The sequence below is a fragment of the Micropterus salmoides genome, unplaced genomic scaffold, assembly GCF_014851395.1.
Source record: "Micropterus salmoides isolate LMB-PRFRI ecotype aquatic unplaced genomic scaffold, ASM1485139v1 Ms_hic_scaffold_5, whole genome shotgun sequence".
Classification (NCBI taxonomy): domain Eukaryota; kingdom Metazoa; phylum Chordata; class Actinopteri; order Centrarchiformes; family Centrarchidae; genus Micropterus; species Micropterus salmoides.
Genome location: NW_024044237.1, coordinates 26,987,498 through 27,015,266, shown reverse-complemented (window position 1 = coordinate 27,015,266; position 27,769 = coordinate 26,987,498). Strand labels below are relative to the sequence as shown.

Sequence of the window (27,769 nt, the reverse complement as noted above, 5' to 3'; positions counted from 1 at the left end):
GGACTATTTGAAGAGATGGCTCACAAAAGACATGGCTCAAAACCCGTATATGATCACAAAGTAGGCTAAATCATTAAGATGATATATTGGCCATGACAAAAGAGGACGAGTTGCTGGGAAATTAGCTAAAATATGTACTGTAATATGTCACTGCTGCCATGGAGAGTTTGGAGTTGTATTCCTCTGTGTGGGAAAGTATCAAAGTTTATACAGCAGTGTTTCTGCGGCAAAGATAAGGAACGAGTGAAAGTTTGTAGCGCTCTCTCACTCTCTTTTTCTGGTGACATCAACATAGAGAGAGAGAGGGAGACAGAGAGAGGAAGAAAGAGAGAGAGGATTTTGGGGGAAACCTAAGTACAAATCTGTTTGCCTCCCTCACTCTCACAACCTCCAGGCGTACCAGTCTGTGTTGCGTCTCTGTTCCCTAAACTTTTTTTCTGATTACTCCTCTGCAACTCTCACTTTTTTATTCCCTGCCAGCGGAGGGATGTTCTCTGGAAGGAGGCTACACCCGAGCTTAACATTTTCACCTTGGAAAGTTTAAGAGTCAGGCTGATAACTTCTCGGAGAGTTTGTGAATGGGGAACATTTGGGGAGACTTTTACGCATCGAGCTGAGTGACACATGGTGGACTGTTATAAAAGAGAACTTTTTTTTGCAAGTGTCACATCCAAACCCTATTTTTGCTCAATTTTCTTCAATGGCAAGGGAGCGTTTTAAGGAGATTCTGACTGATCGAGTCTCTTGAGAGAAACTTTGGTGAACTTCTGCAACAGCGAACTTGATTTGATTTCGGCTCCCATCACTTCTTTATTTTAATTCTACCACATAGTCGAACGGCCTCTCTTGACCTTTTCGGGATCCTTACTTCCACAACGTGTACTTCCCCCCCGCGGATTTTCAATTAAGTTCGCTTTGGAAGTAATTTGAGAGGATATCATGCCTCCGATCGGACCGGAGAAGCTGGCTGCGCTTTGCCGGGTCTGGGCTCTGGCTTTTGCGCTGTTGGTGTGCGCTTCTTCGGTGACTGGATGCCCACACAAGTGCAGCTGCTCCGGGTCGCATGTGGACTGCCAGGGTCTTGGTTTGAAGACCGTGCCTAAAGGAATACCGAGGAATGCCGAGCGCCTGTAAGTGAAATGTCATGACAGTTTAAGCAAAATGTTGTCATCATCATGTTAAATATCATGATAGTGTACTATGTGGCCCCATGGTGCGCTTTTCTTCTTTGGCTTTCCTTTTATAACCATCATCGTAATGTTCCTGTAGGGCTACCAGTGAATTTTGTGCAGCATATTGTAGGCTACATGTAAAACTTAACATGCCGTATAGGTATATTTCTGTAGGATTGGGTAATCACAGGTGACAGAGATAGTTTAAACCTGAAAACACTATTGATTAGACGTTTCAAACTATAGGCTTAGATTACTTTCTAAACGCCTCAATGAAAACTTAAGGGGTTTTAAAGCAGACCCGTTCATTAATGAATCATTGCCTACTTGTGTCATTTATCTTGTGAATAAGTAGATACTATCATTTCATCAGTGTTCATAACCTACTGAGTAACTACACTGAAATCCATTGCAACCATCTTTCCATCAATTTTATTTTTAGAACAGCATTCATGAAACTTAGTATTTAAACAACATTAACAGCTGAGTAACTTGTTTTAAATTTTTTTTTGTCATTTTATTGCTATTTGGGCTAAAAATTTCTACAAAAGTTGGTGAATTTAAGTGGGTGCTGGCTTTTCAAATGTTTAGACGGAAATAAGGCTGATAAATGTAGAATAACCCTCTATTACTATAATTACCTGTATACTTGTGCAAAACAAGGGGTAGTTTCCTGGGAAAAGTTACAAGTACACCTCCTGACTAAAAGCATGTAAAAAAAGCAGGCACTTTGGTTATATACTTAATAGATGGTGCACATGAAACTGCTCTAAAATTCACCAGTGACCCCAGTGAACGGAGGCAGTAAAGAAAATAGTCCTGAAGCAACTTTTAGAGTGAGTATTTAAGTTTTTAAACAGGTCAAAAGGAAAGGTGAGAAGAAGCAGCGAGCTCCGTAAATCTTTTTATATTCTTCCGCACTCCCTTTGCAGTAAGACTTTCCAAAGTTTTCACAGGTTCCTAAAGTTGGGCTAGATCCTCAGTGATTTGTGTAAAATCCTGAACAGTGATTTTACTCTTAAAGACTTACTTTCAGTGCAATTTTTTTCAAACCCTGTTACAGTTTCAAATGATATTCATTCCTAAGGCACAGACAGACCCCTGACAGACACCGCTGCCACCTCTAGCCTGATCTTGACACGTATACACCCCTCCAGCCACACACATGCACTCACAAACACACACCTATGCTGTTAAGGTATGGAAGCGATTATCCATGATAATGGAGCCGCCAAATGCTCCACAGGGGATCAACAACAGACTCAACACTGAGACAACAAACACAATCAGTAGGCTACAGAGGGAAATGGGAGGCAGTGTTTGTGGATGTATGAACATATGATTGGCATTTTTTACTTTTGCATGTTTGTGTTTACATGTATATGTGTATATACTTGTGTCTGAATGTTTGCTGTGGCCTAGTGTGATTGTTTTGCTCACGTCCATATGTATGAGTGTGAACAACGAACCCCATACCTCTTCCATCCCACAGGGCTATTGTGACCTCCCAGGACCTGTTGGCTTTTACACAGCAATCCCCCGAAGACATTTACACCCTAGGAAAATAAATAATTAGAGCGAGCTGTGATGGGGAGGTAGGATAAGGGGGTCCCCGGCCTCTTGCTGGGGTCCCCGGGGTGGAATATTTGGGGTAGCAGCGCCCCCTCCCTCCCCTTTCACTCCAGAATGTGTTTATGTTTCCCTGATTTATCCAGGTCAGTGTTTCAGCTGTGACTTTGGCCCAGAGTTGCTCTTTTCCTCCCTCTTTCTCTCCCTCTCTGCCTGCCTTCATCTTTCTCTCTCTCTGCAGATATATTTTAAGGAGTCTGAAATGGGAAACATTAAAATGGATGAGATTCCAGTTCTAAAGGTTACGGCAGATGGGAAACTTTTCAGGAAAGAGAGATGAGCATTATTGCCTTGAGCAGGGATTTGGGTTTGACAACTGGGATGAAGTCCATGTGGGCAACAGATTCTAGTAACAAAAGTGCCAAGTTTGTTAAGTTATGAGTAAAAAATGCTCATTTTCTAACTGATTTGTGGTAGTTCCTTAACTTTACCATTCAGTAGTTTAGAAGTACTGAAAGTTCGGTGTGTTTCTTTATGACCTTTAAAAATCATCTTATGACATGCACATCATCAATGATTGTGTAAGATCCTGCACATATTTTGTTAACTATATGTAGTCGCCTAAGAGTGGAAAGAAATATGGAAAGAAATGCAATGGATGGCTAAATCTTATTTCAAAACATTCATGAACTCATCATTTTGTTACAACTAATAAGTTATAAATGTTATGCTACTGATTTATGTAACCTTTGTCATGATAATGTAAAAATGAGGGTATAAAGGAATCATTTGTATGGCCACAAAAACTGGTAAAATCTGTTATTTTAGATGTTTTTTAGATGTTTACCTCAACATTGCAATGTTGAGGTAACAGGCTGGCCACTAGCATGCATTAATTTGTTCAGCAAAACAGTTAGGGTTATGATTTCACTGACGACCAGAAGTGATGGTGAAATCATTTCAATCAAAATGTCCATGGAAACTTGAAAAGCTTCAAAACACTATTGTACCGTAATAACTACTCTGCTGTTAGTCTACATGATCATTATGTTGCAATCATTCATATTTACCTTTGTTTTAGGCAGCTGTGTTTTCTTATGTTGATCATGAATGGAAAACACTAAAGGACAAATGTTTTGGCCAGGAAGTGTTTGTAGTTCTTGGAAGTAAACTTTCACCTTACATTTAACTCTGTTAAAAATTCTAATGGTGATCTAGATTGCTTTTCTAGTGTTTGGTGGTGTCTAATGCAGAAGTATTGGTTGTGCCACAAACTGCAGAAATGTAACAATTACATACGAAGAAATCTATAAAGAAGAGGAAATACATTTTTTTTTCACAGCACCAGAATACGATTCAACAAAACCCCCGGCATGTGGCATTTGAGTAAGGGACATGACTCGGCTTATCTTGAGTGGAAAATCTTTTTCAGCTACTACTCTACTGCTTCCTTTATCACGCTCTTGAGCCACATGCACTGAATCAAAAAAAATCAGACATATTCTGTGGAGGTTACTGAAAACAAACTTAGAAAATCACTGTTATGCGAAGAAGATGCACATGAGACAGATTGAGTTGAAATTGGGCACAACAAAAAAGTACAGGGTTTCATGATGAAATAACTTTGGGATATTCTACTGACAGATAACACTAACAAACTGCAATGGCAGTCTCTTTCTATGAAAGACCATTGCTGCCAGGAAAGGAGGAAATAAATAAAAATCCACTGTGGTCCTAAACTTTAGAGTTACTCCCCACTTACTGTCTTTATTACACACAGTATACTGTATAACTTTGAATCCAATTCACGTCCACCACCACAGTAAAGGTTGAGAGTTACATTCAGAGCCAGAGTCCACCTGTCATAACTGCAAAATGAATCCTTTTAAAAGCTCAGTTTTCTTCACTATTGTAAACAGAGCATTTGGAAAGGTTAATGACAGAAAAACTGTGGTGGCCTCATCTGTTCAATCAACACACACAAACACAAATGCACACACTCACAGGCAGCCTAGCAGATTACCTCAGGCCAGTCAATTCCATAATGTCCTCCTTGGGAAGCCACTTGAGACCTCATTTGCATCTAATTTGAGTGGAGGGTTTTGGGGGAGGCTTAACAGGCTTAACGAGGCTGGGTAAATGAATTGGAAAACAGGCACTGCTTTTCTCTCCTGTGTCCAATTCACACCTGCCCTAAAGGGACTGCATAGGCACAAACGCACACGCCCAGGAGCGTTGATTTTGTAGTGCTGCAAAATCCAAACTGTTGCCCCAACTGCTGTGAAATGTGGGGAAATTGAATGCTGTAAACTCTGGAGGGGTCTTCAATCAAGCTGCAATCAGGAAATTTTTGTGTGCCAGTGTGTGTGTGTGTGTGTACAATATGCGTGTGATTATACTGTGTTTGTTTTTTTAAATGCCATATACGTGTGTAGTGTGTATGAACACAGTCATGTATGTGTAATGTGTGTCAAACTGAGTATGTGTGTTGATGTACATGTTTGCAGTTGAATGAGTTCACTGCTTGAAGCGGCAAGTTGCCTGTGCCAACTTTACACAATATAATTCTGATTTTAACTGCCTATTTTTCTGGTCCCTCGCTAACGGCACTTTGAGGAAGCTTTGGCAAGTTTTTTTTTTTTACGAGCAACACCTTCTCTACTTTCTCTAGCCTTGTCTGGCACTTACTCGCTGACTTTCTTTTTATTTCCCTACCCACCTTTTCATCTTTACTCTAACGTTATTTCTATTTCCTACATCTTTCTGTCTTTCTTCCCTCCCTCTACCTTGTTTTTTTCTTCTTAATGTTACTTTCCTCTGTTTTTTTTACCCATGCCTCACTCACCTTCTTTTTCCCATCTCCCATCTCCCTCTCCTTCGCCTCCTCCCTACCTCTCTTCAGCAGTCTTTCTCGCTCCTCCAACACACACTTTCAGTTTGCCAGCAGTATCTCTCCAGTAGAGTTTTCACAGCTCCCATTTCCCCTTAGCGTGCCAACCTACCACCGAGTGCACAACAATAGGATCTTGCTGCTGTGTGTGTGTGTGTGCAAGCAAGCAAGCATCAGTCTCGCATTAGAGTGTGTGTGTTTTTGTGTGTAGAATGGAGACACACACACACATACACACACACACACACACACGTTCCAGCCTCTGCTTCTGGCTCTTATCAAAGCTTAGTGTTGATTGGTCAGTGGACTCTGTAACCACCACACCCTCAGCTAGCATTCCATGGTGGTACTGAAATCTTTGTGTGTGTGATCTTTGGATACTTTGGTGCTAACCTGTGCATGTAGTAGTGTGGTAGTCAAGACCGCCCAAACCGAGACCAAGTCAAGACCAAGACCAGAGTTTATCGAGACAGAGACAAGACCAAGACTTTTAGGGGCTGAGAGCAGTTGAGACCAAGATCGAGGGAGGGCGAGACTGAGTCAAGATCAAGACCAGTTCCCTGCATTGCATGGCATGCAATAAAATGTGGAACGAGATCACAGGTACTTCTCAAAGTGATCTGAAAGATTCACATTCCCATTAAAACACCCACATACAAACACTAATAGTTGAAATCAACGTAAGCATCGCAGGGAGAGGTGACAAGAGGTGGTCATTAATTAGAGTTATTGGTTGCATTTGAAGCAATATGTTTTACTTCCAATCAAAGTTAGGATGTTAACAAATCAGACAATGCAAAAGCAATTTATTGATATTCCCAAAATTATGGTCTTGACTGGTCTTGAAATAAAATCCCGAGTCCTCAATGTCTACGACAGAGAAAAGACCGAGTACAAAGGTGGTTGAGTCCGAGACAAGACCAAGACCATCAAAAAGTGGTCTACAGCAGAGTACTACAACACTAGCATGTAGCAGACAAGTTAATGTGTGCTGACACAGTTACCATCCCCTAAATTTAGAATAATTTGATTGGATCAAGGACAATCTGTAATCACTGAATTACTGTGGTCTTCACTTCTGTTTTGGTTCAGCTCCTTTCAGCTGTGGCCTGAGCAATCGCCTGAAGTCAGTGCAAATAATATTTGTGCTGTATACAACTGCAAGGTACAGCCAAGAAGTCATAGATGCATTCCAATTATTTGGATAATTCTCATGAATCTCTGCTGTGTTGGTGCTTTCCCAACATTTGTGGAGGGAGCTAATTAGTGATGTATTTTGTTTGTGCAGTATTTCTGTAAATGTATGCTACTTTGAGGGAAGCTTAAGTCAGCACATGTTTTGGTAACTGTTGAATAAAAGCCATCATTCAATGAAGAGTTTTCTTTACTGTTATCGTGGGTATGATGGTGATGTAATACATTTGAGGAGCAGCCGAGTCTTATTGCTATAGCAGACAAGTCTAAACTAAGATGTAAAAACCACAATGAGCTTGCTGTTCTCAAACAGCCTCTTAATGTCACGCCTATCATCTGCGGCCATCTCGTGGTAACCATTTTGTGTCCTTCCAACTATGTTTGATTCAGTTATAGTATGCCAAATGGCACAAGTGAGGGTAACCAATATTTAGGCTCCAGTTCTAGGTCAGTGGGTGATATTATTTTACCCACGTTATTCCAGTGTGCGGGCAGTTGACCTTTCTATATAATGACTTTCAGTCTGCCAAGGAGGCAGCCAGCTGGCACTGCCAGCGGGCACTGCCCTTCTGGGAAACAGAGCAAGCTGGCAGCATTAAAACAAACACACATATACTGTATTCACATGTACTGTACACACAAACAATTTAAACACAAACAGACAAAGACGTTTACATACTCCCTGGCATTCATATGGAAAATCAGGCCCATGTTAACACTGTAAACTATACAGGAATGTACACATAATTGTACTGCCCTTGTGAGGACCATCACTGACAATGCATTCCTAGGCGCTATCCCCAACCTAAACCATCATCAACTATGCCAAACTCCAACTCAACGTTATTCTAAACTTAACCTTAAAAGAAAATTACAGTTTATTACAACTTGAATCTTATTTTTGTAGACCGGGCCATCATTTAGCTATAAGTGAGCACACCTGAAACCCCCTCTTTACACAGAAAAACTGACTTTGTGTGTGCTGAGTGTATGGCAGGTCAAAGTTGGACCACAAAGAAGGTCTCTTAACTGTGATGGATGTTTGCAGTGAACAATTTGGGTGATTATTTCACAGTTTGCCTTCATTTTGTCTTCAAAGTAAGTTTTGTTAACCTGTGGGTTGGTTTAAAACCTGTATGATTGTCTGATGGCATGTGGTCTTTGCTTCTTCTTTTTTTTAGCTCATGTTGTATGAAACTAAAATTTTCTTTTAGACCTCAAACAACCCTTTGAAGTACTGAGGACCGACCAAAATGTCCTCACTCTCCAAAAATATCTCAAGGTCTAAAAATGGGTTCTCACAAATATAGTACAAGAACACACAAACACATGGAAAAGGTATATTTACATTCCAAAAGAAAATACATAGGGTACACATGCATGGAAGGACATAGCAGAATTTAGAATTTACGCATGCGCCCACACACATACAGTGCACACTCATCATTAGGCAAATGCAGACACCAATACACGCACACATAAACGCACACAGTAGACTCTCATGCTTTCACCGGATTAAACATGCAATTGTAGTTGGAAACTTTGAGATATAACGAGAGAGAGAGAGAGAGAGAGAGAGAGAGAGAGAGACTGTCACGAATGACCTTCTGTGACTTTCTGCTGAAACAGAAGTCCTCAGCCCAAAGGACTTAAGAGTGTGTGTCATACTATAACGCCAGTCTGGGTTTGTGTGTGTGAGTGCAGTATGCCTGGAGTTGTTTGATGTTAAAAAGCTATGCCACTGTTTTGCTAGGCCACTGTCACCAAAGCAACACATAATATCCCATCTGCAGGGACTTTCTTTTCTCAGCACGTGTTTCTGTGTGTCACTCCACTGTATGTGTGTACGTATACATAATTGTGTTTATTTGTGTGCATGTGGAAGTGCATGCAATATGTGTGTACAGTACAGAGAGTGTGACGTGGACCATAATTTTCCCTTTTAGGTCCAGTGTTCAGCTAAGCTCAAAGTGACAGACTGTTTATGTTAGGCTGGAAGCTTACGGAGAAGCTGGTCACCTCACTGTGCATGTGTGTGTTTCTCCATCTCTCTGTCTCGCTCAAGCTTTGTCTCCATCATTCACTTTCTCTCTCAGTCTCTCATTCATCTTAACCTCTCTTGTTCTCTCATCCTCTCGTTCAGTTACACTTTTTTTCCCGACTTGGCCTCTGTTGAGGAAGCAGCAGTTCTTGTTCTTGTCAAGTGGCCTCTCAGCGGCCAAATTACCCCATGGACCCTCACCCCACCCCATTCACTTACTGTACAGCAGCAGTAAATCTAGACAAAAGCAATGCAGCCCTATAAAGTCCAGCAAAGAAAAGAGCTAACCAAATACAGCGCTGGTTTATAGCCCCTTTGGCTCGTGGCTCTAAAAGAAAGGGATGCTTTCAGGCGACTCCCTAATGTGGTCAAGCCTGCGTAGTTAAAGGCAACACTAAACTATGAATTTCCTGAGGTTGAGTGGCATTAACATTGAATAGAGACTGTGAGGGAGAGCAAACTAAATTGCGACAGACAGAAAACAAAGCAATAGATGATGAAACACAGAGAGGAGACATATTACTCCCCCAGATTTCAACAAAATCCGATCAGTCTGGGATATTGAATACGAAAGATTTAGAAGATGAGACATAGGCAGGAGAAGAAGAGAGGAGTGATAGTGACAGTGGATTTAAAGGTAAAAGAGGGATAGGTTAAGAAAAACGAAGCTACCATGGGTGAAAAAGAAAAAAGTGAGATAGAAAGTCAGACAGAATGACTAAAAATACTAACATAAGAATAAAACTGAACTGAAGGCATACGAGGCAGAGGAAGCTGTATTGCGTGTCATTCAGACAGGATTCCCCTTTATGGAGTGAAAGTGAGTTGGGAAAATATTTTATTGACTAATGGCTCCTCTGCTTCTCTTCCTCGCTCCTCTCCTCTTACCTTTCCTCTCTTTTTTTAGGGAAACAATTTCCCCTACCTTTTTGTTTAGTTTCTATTAGCATTGTTAGCATTCTAGACATTGCAAACATGTTGAATGACCCAGTAGTTTATTTGTACAGAACAGAGAGAGTTTTATCCATTGTGATAAATGTGTGGTGAGGAACACTGGCCAGATAAAATGTTAAATGTCAAGTGTCAGAATGTTTCTGAGAAGCATGCATAGCCTACACGAGAAACAATCTCCAACAGTGGGATCAGTGTCTTGCTGTAGTGGCTGTAAACCCATTACACCAGGCAAACCTTTGTCTTCTAGTCAGACTTCCCTCAGTAGTGTTAGCAAATATTTGCTTTTGCTGTGTAAATTCTGCTGTGACTGAATTTGATGGCTGTTTGTGCACATACGTCATGCTTTTTTATACAGGCGGTAGGTAGCCAGGCTTGAATAATGTGGTTGCTTTTAATTCAAATTAATTTGATTACTGGTAATGTTGAGTTTAATTAAATTATTTATATCCTCATTTGTGTACAACGATACAACAGACGGTTGATGTAAAGACCTCAGGTGCCACAGGCACACATATGAGTTTCAGAGGGATCATGTTTGATTTTGTTGCTGCGATGGCCCTTGCAATTTTATCCATCACTGGGACAAATGAAGGGAGTGAAAGGTGCACATGAATGTCTAATGTAGAAGGCAGAAGACATAAGAAGCGCTTGGCTGGGGAAAATTAAGAAGTGGAGGCAATATACAGATAGAGAGAGCTATCAAGACCACCAGTCATTTGATAAGGGCCGTACAAGAAAATTCCACACACATGTTTGCAAGGATGTTTATATGTATCGTGTTTTTGCTCACTTGCTATTTCTTTTTTCAGATTTAGAAATTGCAGAAACTGAAGTCATACGTGATAATTCGCACTATTTTTCAAAGCTTTTGCCTCACTGCATCAAATTATTTTATTTATTTATGTTTGGCCTCAAAACAAAACTAAATTAAGGATACTGAGTCTACATTATACTGGTGTGAGCTGTTTAATACATTTCATGTGTCATTTTAAAAAGGACATGGTGTCCTAAAAGGTAGCTTCGGCCCTGCACCTCTTGTGTCTGTAGTCGCTTGTGTTCACATGTCTTTCGTTGTGTGTGAGTGTGTGTATGATGCGGATGCCAAGAACCTCCTAGTGATGATTGCTGTGTATCCGAGAGAGCAGTTCTGTAATAGGAGATAGTTCACTACCTATTAGCATCACTAAGACAGAGATTCAAAACAGCAGTAAACTGTTGCACGGGAGACCAAATGTTCCCCAAAACCCCCAAATTTTCCAAAACTTGTAGACTCTTGTAAACTCTTGTAGACAATACATGGTCAGCAAACGGCGACAGGAACTGAACATGTCATACTTTTGAATGCTTTCCATGATTACATCTTTGGATTTTAGAACTGATGTTATACATGTGACATAGTCCTTTATAGAGTTACTAAGAACATGCAATTGAGTGTTCTACTTGACTCAGTCAAGGTGTCGTCTTGTAAACCTTCTTCAACATAAGTTTGTTACCTATTATGTAAACTGCAAATTCAATGTTTACATTCAATTTAGGTATTTAAGATATTTTGTCACTAGCAGTTGGTTACAGCTGGAAATTCTGTCTATTACTGACACAGTTCCATAGCACTTTAACTGACATTGGCTGTGTTCGAAACGCTTAAAAATGCTTTCTCAGAAGGTGTCTAACAGGACAGCGAGGCATCGAGTGCTGTTCCAAACGACTCGAACGATCTCTTCCTTTCTTGTAAGATGCCTTCAAACTTCCCCCGTAACGGCCTGTTTTGAAGGCAGCATCCCTGCTGACTTGATGCTGCCTATTACCTATAAACCAGAGTAGCTGTGGCTGCGGCAGCTTATGAAAAGACAAGCCAAATTTTTTAGTAGTTTTTTTGCTTTGATTTTTGAAAAGTTAGCGAGAACTAAACACTGAACTATCAGCCTGTGACTGTAACCAACCAAGTTTGTTCACTATGATTTCTGAGGTGTCTGTTAGCCATTTGCCTTTTCAATACAAAAACAATTAGCTGATGTTAAGGCTGGCGTCTGACAGAAAGAAGAAACGCAAGATGGCGTGCAAACATAACACGTTGCTGCCCTTGAAGGCTGTTCGAAACCAATGTTAACAAAAATGCCTTCACTCGAAAGTGATGCATTCTGAGGCAACTGTCTATTACGGTAGCGAGGCAGCGAGGCAACTGCCTTCCGTTTGAACACAGCCCTAGTCTTCAATCTTTTTTGGTAGTGTGTTTAGCTTGGTGGTAGTATGTTTAGCATGCTACATAGATACATGCCTACATGCAAAGCGAGAGCAGAGGAATATGTTTAATTCAATTTAATTTGAAACATTATCAGTTATTTAGCTGCAAAATGTGATGTTTTTATGTTCCTGACTGGTTTTGCTGCTTAGCTGCCTTATGATTCAGTCCTGATTGGACTAAAAGTTTTAATGCAACTATATGCTGCTCCTGCCTTTTAAGCAATCAAATCAGGTTGTAATTAGTTTTTATATCAAAAAAGTCTGACAGGTGTTACTAAGTGTCATATCCAAAGATTTCTACTGGATGGATTGCAGCAGTAACAAAGGCAAATTCTGAAGTGGCTTGCTGCCTGCCGTCTGCTTGTAATGACAGACACACTGTAGAGTGTGGAGTTCACAGGAAAAGGAAGAAGGCAATTAGGATTTTTTGCGTAACTGGGACATTTAGAGAGTGAAATTGAGTATATCTATCTTAGAGAGAGAGAGGGATAGAGAGCAAGAAAGAAGGAATGAAAAAGTGAAATGGTACAAGAGGTTTGTGGAAAATAACAGGAGATTAGGACAGGAAGCAAACACATTTGGAAACGAAGCATTGGACGGAGAACAACAAAGGATGGAAGGCAAAGGATGGAGGGATGAAAAGATAAGGATGTGGTGCCTGATGGAGTGAGAGAAAAAGTACAACAAGGAAATGTCACAGTGTCAGAGATAGATAGACAAAGACAGAACAGAGAGAGGAAACTGTTTTCGGTAGTTAGTCGTTATTCCTCTGTCCCAGATAGAAAAAAAGAGGGCAAAGGTCAAGGAAACAAAAACAGGACAAATTGAGATGGGGGACAAGGAGAGAAAGAGAAACATAACTGACCGCCCACAACCCGACATGTCTAACCTTTTAACTCATGTATTCTATTAATATTTCATGGATTACCACAGTGGTGGTCAGTCCAACTTTTCATTCCTTTGAGCTCTTGGGAGTCTTCGTCACCTGATGTGTCATTTGTTTAACATTCCCTTCTAATAGTTATTTCTCTGTGTTTTCTCAGTCTCTGTGGTGTAGCCAACCAATAAAGCTGTGCTGGAAGTGATTCAGCCCCCCACACACCATACGTGTGTGTGTGTGTGTGTGTGTGTGTGTCTGTGTGTGTGTGTAAAGTCGACCAGTATGCCAGCCCAAGGTAGCCAGACTATAAGGTTCACTGATTTCAGTGGTGTGGGGTGAGATATGTGGTCGGGAGCTGTCTGTGCCTTTGTGTGTGTCTGTGTGTGTGTGTGCATGCATGTGTCTGAGCTGTGTGTGTGTTGTATGGTGTATTAATTCCCTGAACACCTGTTGTTTGCATTCTTGTCTTATCCCCCAATTGCAAACACACACACATGCGCGCCTTACCCCTGCCTGTAATGGAAACAAACGGTGGTTAAAGCTTTTGTACTAAAGCCTCTCGTTAGTTGTCTGACTGCCAGCTGGTCAGTTAAATTTAAAGCTAAGTTAAGCTTTACTGCTGGGTGGGGTGGACACCCACACTTCAGCAGACCAGGTGCATAAAAATAGCCGCCCTGCTAGCTTTAAGTCATTCAGATCCTCTGCCGCCCTTTCTATTCACTGAGAGTTTTTAATCAGTTTAGGTTGAGTCCAGTATAATGGCAGCCCACTGTTTCTCCGGTCTTTTTCAAACAACTGTAGCTACTTGAATTTCTCCTTAAGCAATAAAGTTGCACTTTCATTCTTGCTGATTGGCGATGCTGCTTTATTCATTCTTCAAAGTCACTGACACATTGGTTACCAGCTGATTAGTAGTGTCGCATACACACTTAGTTTAGCGCTGTGCCAGCCTACAGAAAGGTCTGGTCTAGCCCCTTATCATTCTGGTATAGGAAGAAAAAACATTCGGCTTGTTTGTTTTTCTTTGAACTAATCTCATTTATCTAGTCATCTTGGGTGGCTTTAATCCCAGGATGCAAAATAGTGTCGTAAGATAGCGGAAGGAGAGGAAAATTCTGATTTATATAGTCAGCCAGCAGCAGCCTACTTCCTAATTCCTAATACCATCCGGCAGCCTACTTCCTAATTCCTAATACCATCCATAATAAACATCTTAGTATGCACAATGTACCATAGTATTAGTAGTAATAAACACATGTATGGTATCTGGGGGAGCAAATCATGAATTCATTGGTAATATGACTGATGTTACTGGTTGTTTACCTTATGAACGATGGTATGAAGCCATACTAACACACCTTTTCATTTCTGAATACATCAGTATAAATTGATGTGCTATTCATTTGACACTTTTATCATTTAATTTCACACAACATCTCGTTATGCAGTGGCCTTGACTTTCTCAGTTTTTAGGCGGTGATGTTAGATAAGGTGATGCCATCGCTCTCCACCTGGAACCTGTATGCTTACTGTTTGTTTGTCTCCAGAGCAGTTTCCCTGGTGAGAGCAGAAGTTTCCACTGTGAACAAGAGAAAGATAGAGATAAGGATGGAGAGAGTAGGGGAGGAGGCAGAGAAAAAAGAGAAGGTTAGGAAAAATGTAGCCAACTGTAAAAGAGTGAAAGGCTGAGATGAAAGAGGAGAGATTAGTTTGAAAGAGAAAAACAGAGGAAGGCGAAGAAAAAGTGTTTAGTCAACTGTGAAACAGTGAAAGATAAGACAAGAGCGATTGAGAGAGGGGGAGACACTGTAAAAGGGGAAGATTAGAAAGTGAGAGACAAAGAAAAAGCAGAGAGGAAGGCTGGGAGCACAGGAGTAAAGCTGGCTGTGAACTGACGGATTGACATTAAAGAGCAGTGAATGGGGAAAGGACAGATTTAAGACAGATGAAGGGAAGAAGGGGGAAAAAGGAAAAACTGAAAGACTGTAGCCAAATGTGAAAAGATAAGTAGAGACAGATAGCAGAGGGGCAAGACAAGGAGGAGAAGGTGAAAAGAGGTGGAGTGATGGGGAACAGAAGTTTTCAGATTGGATGCTGCTTCAGAGTCACTCAAAAGTGAGTGGAGACTTGAAATTACAAATCAACAAGCATGAAAGCAGCTCTTTCCTCAAACTGAAAATGATAAATCAATGCACGTTTTGTCCAAGAAGGCTTATCAAGCTGCCTCACTTTCCAAGGAACTGACAATTGCACACATACTGAAAGCCTGTGACAAGAACCAGCGGCAGCCAGTCTGGATGATGGTGATGATGATGGTCTCTTGAATGCATTGGGAAGATGGATGAAACTCAAAATCATTATGAATTTCCTTTCTGGTTTTTATATTTATTCATGTTATTGCTGCTTCCAGTTGGATCACATGATGTGGGTTTATCAGTGATTACAATTAATGCAACATCACAACCAGATAATTTCTTTATTGTTTGTGTTTCAGCCAATTCAGAATCAGTCAGTTTGTTGACAGTTTGCAAAACCTAAAAAAAAATATTTTGGCATTTTATGCTTTACTAGGTAGTCGACAGGAAAGAGGGGGTGGGGGTGACATGCAATAAAGCTTCCCGACTGGACCTGAACCAGGGACTCTGGGGTTACACAGTCAGCACCTTAATCCTCAAGTCTCAAATGCACCCTAACAAATTGTTTGACTTTGTGAAAACAGTAAAAAAGAAGGGGGTTAGCTGTATGAGTATATATTAGGGCAAATAAAACGGCTTCTTCTTAAACCCATACTAAATCATTTTCTAAATAATTATTTGATCACCTGGGGGCAACGCAAAAAGTGGAAACACAACGATGACATTCATCACCATATAAAGTTGTTATGGCGAATGTGTTAACAAACACGTTCCAATTTATACAATCAGCATACACAGGGTAACGTTAGATTTCCTTTGGCTCTCTGGCAGTAGTAAGTCTAATTTTAAAACTCCTTTTAGCTCTGTTTTGGTCCCCACCAACTCTTATGATTTAGAGCACTGTCTGCACTGTAGTGGGTGGGAGTCTTTTTATGTGACCTCCCATTGTATCAGATATTGAAACTATTCATTACGCTAGAGCCCTTTTAAGAACCTCTGCTGGACCTTGGACCCCATTTTGGGCTTTGGGAAGTGCACCCTTTGCCCACACAAGCCCTCCCTGTCTCAGTCCGGGGTATGGCTCTTATTAGTGGTCCTTGACATGGCAGTTTGGGGAAGCCTTTTGAAACCTAATATGGTCTTAAATCAGATTTATAAATGTTTAGGTGCATTATGAAAAACACAAGACAGCCATCTTGGTAAAACCAGACTCTGTTTATGTGCATGTGTGAGTGTGTGCATCTCAGAGCGAGAGAGGGCGATTGAAAGCTAACAGAGCTTGGGGAAGAGAGTCGTGTGTGTGAAATAAGAGAAAATTGTGTGTGTGATGTTTGTTTGTGCTCTCGTGTGTGTGTGTGTGTGTTTTTTTTCCTTGCCCTAATTCCTTCAGTGCGACAGCGTTTCAATAAACAGCATACTCGTATAAAGGGAACCAGTCTATACACACACACTTAGGAAGTCAGTTGATATTGCAGTGTACCACCCATAGTTAAAACAGATTGAATGACAGCCAGGAAACACAATAAGCTTTTAAACTCTGATGATGGAAAGAGAAAATAATTTCATACCGCTTTTTTTTTTTTTTTCTGAAAAATTTGCTTCTCAATAATTCGTAGCAGCAGGAGCTGTAAGTGTGTGCGGACGTGTGAGTGTGTGTGCATAATTCCCCTGGTGCCTGTACGGTAGGAGTGTTTGTGAGTTTTGGTTTCTGTTTGTTTGTATATTTGTATGTGTGTGGCTCTTCTGTGGGGCATTCTCACGCTCTGCCATGTTCATTAAATCGACTGAGTGAGAAAACACACAGAGACACAAATGCACTTGGTGAATCCTTTCTGATGTTCATTTGCTTTTTAGCATATTATAATGAAGTTGTTTGCTTTCGAGATGCACTGTAAGTTCATACTGTTAATTTAACTCTCTTGTATTAATGATCAGATTTGATAAATCAGTTTTGTAACCCGTGTTTCTCTCTGTAGGGACTTGAACAGAAACAACATCACCAGAATCACTAAAGTGGACTTCTCCGGCATCAAGAACCTCAGGATTCTGTAAGTTTCTTTTTTTCTTTGTTTTCATTTTGTGGCGATTGAGTGCTATTGAAATGAGTAAGGGGTTGTTAAGCATTGTTATACTCTTATCATACACCTCTCTTACTTTTTTCTGAGGTTTGCTTTCATGAGTTCTCTAAGTCAGAGAAAAGTCTAAATGCAAATGCTCCGTACTTGTATAGCGCCTTTCTAGTCTTTTCGACCACTCAAAGCGCTTTTACACTACATCTGCATTCACCAGTCACACACATTCATATACTGAGCCTAAGTGCTCAATCATTTATTCATCATTGAAAAAACATGCCCTTGTAAAATTTTGGATAGCTTCAAATAGCTATAAACACACTCAAAGGATATTTAGGATATATTGACAGAAATGCAATATAATATACATAACCATGTTTTTAGTAGTGTATAAAGACCTTACATAATGAACCGTTATAGTTTTATTAACTTAGAATGAGCCATTTCAATCTACATCCACTGCCGATTCCCTTACATGGAAGTTGCCATGTTTCTACAGTAGCCCAAATTGAAAAACTACTCTACAGAGCGCGTTTCGTCACTACGTTGAATACAGAAGAAGAAGAAGAAGAGGAAGAAGAAGAAGACGAAGAGAAGTGAAATTTGGACAAATGGAGGACCACACGTATTATGTAGCACAAGAGCTAACATAGCTTCTCCTACGTGCTTGGAAAGGGAGGGATGAGCGGTGAGTGACCAGTTGGTTGCAATTCGCAACCGTCAGCACTAGATGCCACTAAAACTTACACTTTGAACTTAGCTCTGAAGTGAGGATAGCAGATAATCTAAATTAATATAGACTCTTTTATCATATGGGTCTTATTGTCCTATGGTGACATTGTCATATAGCAAGTATGGTTTTTTAACCATGAAGTTGATATTTCCTTTATCTGAGCCTAAGAGCTTGTGTAAACACAATACCTCAACCACACAATTGGCAGATCCGAAAACACTCATATGAGTTTGTTATTTATAAGGCGCTGTCTAGTGACCTATTTAGTCATTTAGGTATGAGGACTTGATGTTGGAGTCTACCCAGTCTACCAGCCAGTCTATTACGACCAGTTTCTTTTTCCTTGTTGTGACCTCTATTTGTTTCTTTACAAGGAATCTCATTAACAAAAAAAATGTCATGCTGGAGCAATTAGGCAAATGCTATATTTAGCTAATAGGCCTGTATATGGCTATAGGGGAAACAAGTCTCTATAAAATAAAATTTCTCATCCTAATGAGGGATTTCAGGGCAGGAGAGAATGAAGGTGTCCTATTCAGGGAGTGGAGTTTTGTAATTACTGAATATTTATGAGTAAAGTAATAGAGTAATTGTGAGCTGAAATGCCAGTAACAAGCAGCAAGACTCCCATTTGTGAAACAAGCAACACGACTACAAGACATTGAGCTGGTGCAGATATGATCATAGCTTTTTGGCTTTTTCCCTCTCCTTTATTGAGTTATATCTCTTTTTTGTGCATGTAACAAGTTTGCAAAGTGAAAAAGCCCAAAGTCCAGCCCAAAGGGAGTTCCCATCTCCCACAGAAAGCTCTGCTCTGAACAGCTTGAAAACAGCTCGTTTGTATTTCAGCCCTTCACTTGCTTTATTTGTGACGTCACAATGAAAACACGTCATGAAGCTTGCCAAGCGGCTAGCGGGGTCAGGCACGCCCTCAAACCAAGCTAGTTTGAGCGGAGGCCCTTTGGCTTGACTCGCCTTTGTTTGGTTTTCCATTTTAGAAATGTTGTACCTGTATCTGATTCCAGGTACTTTTTTTTGTATCACCTCACCTCCGTCGAGGTTCCAAGCGAGCTGAGGGATACTAAAATGTAACGTGAAAACACGACAGCCTGCTGATTGGTCAGAGAGAATCGTCACTATTCACTGCATTATCATTGCATGCGCCAGACAGAGGCCAGCAACAGAAGGTTTTATATTTTACAGTTTTCGCATGTAATTTCATCACTAAATCCACTTCTGAGAAGTTTTGAGGTGAGAAATCAGCTGTGTAGATTTCGAATATTGACAGTTTGGCGGAACAAAAACGTGCTTGAATATTTTCGGAGTTGAGGAGCTCTGCAAGTGGCTTCGAGGGATGCCTGTGTCAACCCACGTGAGGAACGTGTGAGGCCGGCCAGCTGCCCGCTCACAGAGCCCTCTGCTCCCGCCGTCACACAGACCGCTGCAGCAACAACGGCAGAGGAAAACACAGCTGGAAGGTTTTCATACCGCTTATCTGTCTTTACATTCTGAGGAATGTTGAAACGTTTTAACTTAAAAAAGAGAAAGCTGCGTGGATTGCTGGTGTGTGTGTCGCATTGAACATTACGTCATGGCAGTTGTGTGTGGCCTCGCTATGACGACAAGCTACGTACTATCTCTGGGTACTACCTGCAATGGAAAACGGAGCAGAGCCGAGTAGAGTCGAGTCTATCAATTTGCGCTATGGTAGCATTTTTCGGCAAGGCAGCATAGATTGTCAGAACACCGGCAACAGTTCAACGTTTAGTCCTAAAGACGATGCAATATTTGGGCCTGGAAATTCCAACACAGTCTCACTCCCTACTCATCAAATGTCTGACGCATGGTCAAGGCCCTTTGTCGTCGCTTTTTAAAGACTTGGGTAGCCCTTTTGCATCAATTATTGACGTTTAGGGATCCACAGTCAAGTTAGCAACGCTTAGCAACAATAAATATGCAATATCCGGTTACACTTTCAAGATAAAACGTAACGTTTCGATACATTGCCATGTTGAAACGCGCATAATTAAAGTCGTGAAACGTTGCAGTTTCGTTAGGTTTACGCACAGAAAGTACTTGGTTGGGTTTAGGCAACAAAACTACTTGGTTAAGGTTAGGAAAAGATCATGGTTTGGGTTAAAATAGCTATGTATGTCAGTTAAGACTTAAGTTAACTAATGTTAATGTCGATTTACCTCACTCGCCTAAATAAAAACATTTAATGTTTTGTTTCGCACTGGACACAAACCCTGTTCTCCTGCTTCAAGGTCCGGGTTCTGGCCCTCTATCCACCCCAATCACCTCCTTACTTCGTCTTTTCTCTTAAATATCATACTTGCCTTTAACATCAAAAACTGACACAACAGGGCTTCCCTCAACACGTCGAACTATGACGTCAAAGGGATCCCTAGTGCGTCACAAACTGACGATTATGGCTCCTGACCAAGCGTCCATATGTGACGACTTGGGAGTGAGACCGGGTTGGAAATTCACATTCACAACCTGTAAGTATGCTTTATTGGTTGTGAATTATATTTAAAATAAACACGGCAATGTAACTTCACAGACTGTTGAAGTGCGGAGTTGTTGTAAACGTTGGCTAACACAGCTAAAGTTATAACTATAATGCTAATGTTACACCCGGTGTGAAAGCTACTGAGCAAACGTTCAAATTGTTTGGCCAATTTTTATGTAAAATTGATTTGAAATATGCTGATTTTTGTAGTGGTTTATGGTAAGATGTGGAACAACGATGTTGTGTGGTTGTGGACTTGTGAGTAACTTATACCATCTGCTAGGTTACAGTCGCAGTCTGAAGCGGCTTTGATTTGGATCACACTACCTTGTTTCTTATGACCCGCCCTTCTCTGCTTCTGATTGGCTAGTAGTCCTTACCTACTTACCATACTACGCATGTGCAACTCCCAACAAAGATTTTGTACAAGTAAGATGCATCACTCTGTAGCTCAAGAGCGGAGCGTACAACACATAGGGTGAAAAGAGGAGCTGTAGCAATGTGCAGTATGAGAAAAATATGGTGTTTTTTGAAAATTAAACCATGTAAACCTGTTCTGGTACAACCCCTAATTAAGATTTTGAACCTGAAAATGAGCATAATACCACCTCTTTAAACAAGAGCTAAAAAAGAGTCATATGACAAACAGCTTAAAGGATATCTTCGTACATCTTAAAACAGTATTCACATGGCCATATGGACATTGAAAGGTTTTTGTTCACTGTAATTGATTCTCCTGTACATACTTGCCACAAAGAGAACCTCTCTTGAAGCATGACGCGTGTCCAGCCTGAAATAACCTGATGTGTCATAAGGTCATAACTGGTGATTCTAGCCGATCTGATATACTATCTGTTCATAAAGTTTTGTCTTTTGGGGCTCAAAAGGGGGCTAAAAGAGTTGAGCTCAACTGGCCACTGGTCCGGTTCAAGTAAAAATTTCAAAGGTTATACACTGACTATAGACTAAACATGTAGCCGTCAGTGAACATCTAAAATGGGAATTGTTTCCAAAGTATGAGCCTCTATAGTCTAATGTCAATTCAATTTCTGATGTTACTTTTGCTTGTCTAACTCGTAATATCTAAACAGCTGCTCTTAGTAGAGTGTGACTCTTTGTCTCCTCTCATCTGTCCTAATTGTCTTTAAGAGCTCTGTCACTCTTCTGCCTCAAGTGGCTCAAATGTGTGTGTGTGTGTGTGTGTGTGTGTGTGTGTGTGTGTGTGTGTCTGTGTTAGGCCTATAATAACTATAATCACCGTTGGCTGCATGCAGCTTCCCTCCTCACTCTGTTTTAACCAGACCGGCATATAAAAATACACTCCCAGCACCAACGACGCTGAGGAGTGGAAATATGTTTATGCATTTGTAAGTGCATTTTTGTAACTATAAGAATACTTGTGAGGACAATGATGGATTAGGGATCGTTTTGGAACAGTTAATGTTTCAGGTGTTTAAATATGTGTGTGTGTATTTAATAAGCAAAACAGAGGAAGAGAAAGAGAGAGACCTTTATGTGTTTGCATCCTGTGCACTTGAGACAGGGTGAGAAGGACCAAGTAAAAGAGGCTGAGTATGTGTGTGTGTTTGCGTGTGGTGCGCCAGCAGCTTGTTTTATGTGGTTGGTGATAAACTGCTGTGACATTTCCCCACTCTAAATCTTTTAAAGAAATGGGGAGGAGATGGCTTGGGAAAGAGAAGATAGTCTGAGAAAGAACACATGCACTCCCACACACATACACACACAAATACTTGACTCGTATTACATATAATCTGACTTGTGTTAAACAACTCAACCAAACTAACGTACAGTAAATATGCTACATAACTCTGTCAAATCAGATGTTTTTTCATCTGTACACTACATGCAGTTATTGCTAAGATGCAATGGTCAAAACTGAAACCACTTTTTCAAAACTCTTCACACAGTCTGCATTACCAACATGCATCCTGGCCAAACAGTTAATCTTACCTCCAAAAGTTACTCAAACCACCAAAACACTTCAGACAAGTCTCAAAATAAACTTGTTCAACCAAAACACTGGCAACAATTCTCACTCAGACAGCATCCATTGTCACTCATAACACACTGACCTAAAAACACTAACAACAAGAAGAATTACGTAAATTTGATGATCTTTTATTTTCAAAAATGAAATTTTTTTATATAAATCATATGTTCTCAGTAACTTTGGTACATTTCTCAGATCAAAATTGAAATTCTACTTGTTCAACCTCCACATCATCTAGTCACTTGTGCACATCATATGTAAAAGCAATTTCTCAGTCTTTTGAGAAATTGCTTATGTCATGTTGATCACAATGTATTATACTGGAGTATAAAATAGTCTTGTTTTTTTATGCATGTAACTGTGAATCCTGTCCAATCATTTGCCGTGTATAACTCAGTACTGTTGATTGAATTGATACATGCCATACAGAAAAAGTGCAGCCTTTTGCGTTTTCAGTCATTGTCATCCAAACTTTTGCCATAGTTTACCAATACAAATAGTTTTGCCAATGTTAAGGATGATTCTAGAAATGTACCGTGACTGAGAAAAACTGTTAGAATAACATATTTTCACTTTATTGACTGTACAATAGTATATGTAACAAGAATGAATCGGAAATGCAGAAATTTCCTTCATTATCGTTTATTATTTTCTATGTAACTGCATTCAGTAATTTACTTATGAAAAAAAGTTCCTGAAATTTCAGTGCTGCAATACACTTCTGAGTTGTTTACGCATTAAAACTGGTACCTGAGACACAATGACCACAACCTGTAATTGATGCATCAACTCCTTGAACCAATTCTGCTAAAATATAAGCACATTTCCTGCTTTACCCTCAGCTTGCAGTTTTACAGTAAAACCACATTCAAAACACTACACACATTTCTCTACGCATATAGGCGTAAACATAAAATGTATGTAAATGTACTGCTAAGATTTTCTATATATTTCAGTCTGTTGTGATTTGAACAGTTTTGGATAAAGTGTGTTATAGGACCTTATTAAAGCACCTTATTCAGACTGTCTGCTGTAATCCGATTAAACATTTAACATAATTTTGTACAAAATGAAACAATGAAACAGCAGTCTGAATGTTCTTTAATCTGAGTGGTCACACCGTTTTACACAGACACAGCTTGTCTCTGCATGCATACTGCATGCGCAACACTTAGCGTAATATCTTTGGCAGCCTTACATTGCAAGATTTCTTCCAGATTGTGGCGAAATTGAGTAATTCCAAACAAATTTAGTTGTAGGTGAAAACTTGTGCTTGATATTGAACATTTGGCTGCGGAAAGTTAATGTGGTTTCACCCATTGTATGTAAACAACAAGTGAAGTTAATATGCCCTGAAGTATTTCCTTATTTCCTTTAGAGGCCAAGTGCTCTGAGTTTGCCATAAGGTAGCGTGACATCATTGTGCTTTTTATAATAGATGTTAAGACTTTCTAATATGGTTGAACGAAAGAGTTATTAGACACACCAGACCCCACACACATGAAATCAATACGTGTTTTCTCTCTTTTCTCCATCTCTCTGTGGATGACTAATGCCTGATACAGACCAATATAAAAACAATACCTCATCTGAACAATATGCCAGCATCAACTCCCCACACCATGTGTTTGGCTTAAGATCCCGTCCTTTCTAAACTTTATTCAGTAAATCAGCATGCGGTTGATCTCTCATTTGGACAAATAAACTCTGATAGTTACTCAAAGTTATGTCTTGATGTAACTTACTCCGGAGTTTGCGAGATACGCATTGGTACTTCTATTGGTGCTGAGAAAATGCAGCTTGACTAAACATGCTCAATTACAGTTTTTTTCAATTGCTAACCTGCATTGGTCAAAACTGAAGTCACATTGTCAAAACTCTTCACACAGTCAGCGAAACAGAAGTGCATGTGGACCAAACTGTGAATAATTTTTCATTGCTTTCACACAAAATGCATTCAATGACCACTTTATCCAAAATCCATGAACTCCTTTCCCATTACTACTTCACCACCTGCAAAACACTATATATCTGCAGGACATTTTTCAAATGCTAACACACTGTGTCCAAAACTGTTCAAAACACGTTCAAAACAAAATGTTTGCAAATTTCCTGAATTTTTGCTGTAGCTGGACAGATATATATAGAAAATCTTTGCAGAACATTTACATCCATTTGATGTTTTAGAGAAATATGTATAATGTTTTGAATGTGGTTCTACTGTAAAACTGTGTGATTGTAAAGCAAGAAATTTGCTTATATTTTAGCAGAACTAGTTCAAGGGTATGGTACATCAATTACAGACTGTGGTCATTGGGTCTCAGGTACCAGTGTTAACTATGTAAACAACTGAAAAAAAGTGTATTGCAGCACTGAAATGTCAGGAACTTCTTTTTTTCACAAGTACATTACTGAATGCATTTCTGATTCATTCTTCTAACATATACTATAGTACAGTCAATAAAGTGAAAATATGTTACAGGTTTCTTCCATTTTTTCTCAGTCTCTTTGGTACATTTACAGGCTGTACTTTTTCTGTATGGCATAGATCAATTTCACCAGTACAGAGTTACAGTAAACATTGCAAGAGATTGGACAGGATTCACAGTTACACCTTTACTGCATGCACTGTAATTTGTTGACAGAGCATGTCATTGTGATGCAGAAAATAAAAAAAACAAGACTATTTTACATCACTGCATAGCACAACGGAAGCAATTACAAACTAAGAAATTCTTATTCACAGCACAACAGATCAGAACTTTACTGTAGGACACATTTACAAAACAAGTCTAATAGACATATGTAGGAAAATGCAGATTATGACGTGTTCAACCATTTTGCATGTAGTGACTTACGCAATGAACTTATGTCTAGATGTTTTGGGGGGTAAGACTTCTCAACAAAGCACCAGTATACTGTAATTGATTGTGATCAACATGTCATAGAGTAAGCAATTGATAATGTAGGAAACAGCAGACAGATGTACATAATAATTTGCATAAATGTGTCAAAGCATGTGCAATTTGAAATTTTGCAAAAGACTGAGAAATTGCTTTTACACATAATGTGCACAAGCGACTAGATGATGTGGAGGCTGAACAAGTAGAATTTCAATTCTGATCTGAGAAATGTATCAAAGTGACTGAAAACAACTGGATTCTATAATGAAATACTGATTTATATGGAAATATCAGTCATATTTCAGGGATAAAAGTTAAACAAATGTATGTAATGCTTCCTGTTGTTAGTGTTTTGTAGGTCAGTGTGTTATGAGTGACAATGGATGCTTTCTGAGTGGTTATTGTTGCCAGTGTTTTGGCTGAACGAGTTTATTTTGAGGCTTATATGAAGTGTTTTGGTGGTTTGAGTGACTTTTGGAGGTCAGATTAACTGTTTGGCCAGGATGCATGTTGGTAATGCAGACTGTGTCAAGAGTGTGTGTCTACCCATCTCCTGCACTGTATGTATTTGAACCTGTCGGTGTGTGCTTGTCTTTGTTGTCTTCAACTGTTATGACTTTTCTGTAGCATATGTTTGCATTTTAAATTTTAACTAAATATTTTTGCTGTTTAAAAAAAGATTGGTTTAAAATCATTTTGTCCTGGAATTATGCACCCAAAAGTTGTCCATTTTCCTGCTGCGAGAAGCAGAAAGAAAACCTAGAAATCTTCTCAAACTAAAAACTGAAGAGAAAATGGTAATATATGCAAATTAACTATTCATTGTGTACCAGAGTCCCTTGAAGTAATTAGGAATAAAATAACAACATAAATAATATGGTATATGGTTTTGCATATGGTAATTTTAAAATCAATTTTTTTGCAATATTGATATTTCAGATCAGATTTTTCAAAATAAACACTGGTAAATGCTATTTTTAAAAGTTTTTAGGTGCTAAAAGACCCATATCAGGAAATTAGGAGTGAGTGAATATGTCTGCATGCATCTATGCATATGTGCATATACAAATGATCTTTTTTGTGCATGTCCATGAATGCATATTTGAGTGTCTGAGTCTGTTATCTTTCAACTGAGTGCATGTTTCAGTCCAGCAGATTGTCTGTCTGTGTATGCATGTGTGTTGTGTAAAGAGCTGTTATGGCAGTCCACGGATTAGTGGCTGTAATTCAGCTGCGTGTCTGAACATTTTCTTTGAAAGAATATTTAAAAGAGTCCCCATGGCAAGCCAGACATTGTCTCTTTTGATACTTCTTTAGCTTCTTTAGTCCTCCTAGGCTATCTCTCTCTCTCTTTTTTTTAAATATCTCTCTCACTCACTTCATCTTTTCATTCTGGGTTTCTGAATCCCTGTATCCTCTCTCTCTTCCTCCTCCTTTCTCTTTCTTCCCTTAACTTCCTCCTTCCTCTCCTTCTCTGCCTCTCACAGCAGCAACATTTTTCATTCAATCTCCCTTTCCCCTCCCCTCCTCTCCTCTCTCAGGAGATGTCACTCTTAACATCCTCAGACAGAAAATGTATACACACATATCTGTGGATGTGTTCTGCTCTGTCCCATCTGGAAAACCTTAGATCGCCCCCCAAAACATGACAACATACTCAGAGAAGAGAAGAGAAAAAGAGGAATATGCATTGCATTGGGAGCACCACTGGAAAGACAGATGAGAAATGGAGAAGTTATCCATTGAAGGGTGGAAGAGGGATGGGTTGTTAATCGTTTGTTTTGGCTCACTAGATTGTGACATTTTTGAAACGCTGCATGTCTTGCTTCATGCCAGATTCATTTGTTCAGTGCGGTGATTGCTTGTTTATACAACACATTTTTAAGTGTCTCTCTCACTGTTTGAAATCTCTCTATTTCTCTCTGGCAAGCATCTGATTTCTCTTGTTTGTGCTGTCCAGCAAATGACATTTATCTGGTGTTTCTCCCTTTGGGTTGAACCTCCAGGTCAGCCTGGAAAACTGGCTTTGATATGTATTCCCTACGTGTCTGTTTGATATTTAAATCAAGACATTTTAAGAAATGCGTACTTCAACTATGTTACTGATAATTCTTATTTCCTCCATCGTATTTCTGCATTCTTAAATTTTAGAATTTTTTTAGATATGATAGTAACTATAACTGCTGTTCTTTTCTCTGTGTCTTTATGTCCATTACTATAGTCATCTGGAGGACAACCAAATCAGTGTTATTGAGAGGGGAGCCTTTCAAGACCTAAGACTGCTGGAGAGACTGTAAGTACTACCTGTTATGTGTGAGAAAAAGAAGCATTGCAAACAAAACAGTTGAAGCAAACGCATAGTTGTTTTAGGGATGTAAGAAATACACACACCTAAACATCCCCAAATTAGCATACATGCACTAATTTACACACACATACACAAATATTTGACTTACTAC

The 27,769-nt window shown here is 39.7% G+C and overlaps 1 protein-coding gene across 1 annotated transcript in view; it reads left to right on the top strand.

The window, feature by feature from the left end:
* Positions 1-325: 325 nt before the first annotated feature.
* The window catches only part of slit3 (slit homolog 3 (Drosophila)), a 257,890-nt gene continuing 230,446 nt past the window's right edge, over positions 326-27,769 (top strand). Inside the window, 3 exon segments of the mRNA XM_038699696.1 lie at positions 326-1,130; positions 17,053-17,124; positions 27,532-27,603. Of these exon segments, the coding sequence (XP_038555624.1) occupies positions 940-1,130; positions 17,053-17,124; positions 27,532-27,603 (335 nt within the window). The 5' untranslated portion in view covers positions 326-939.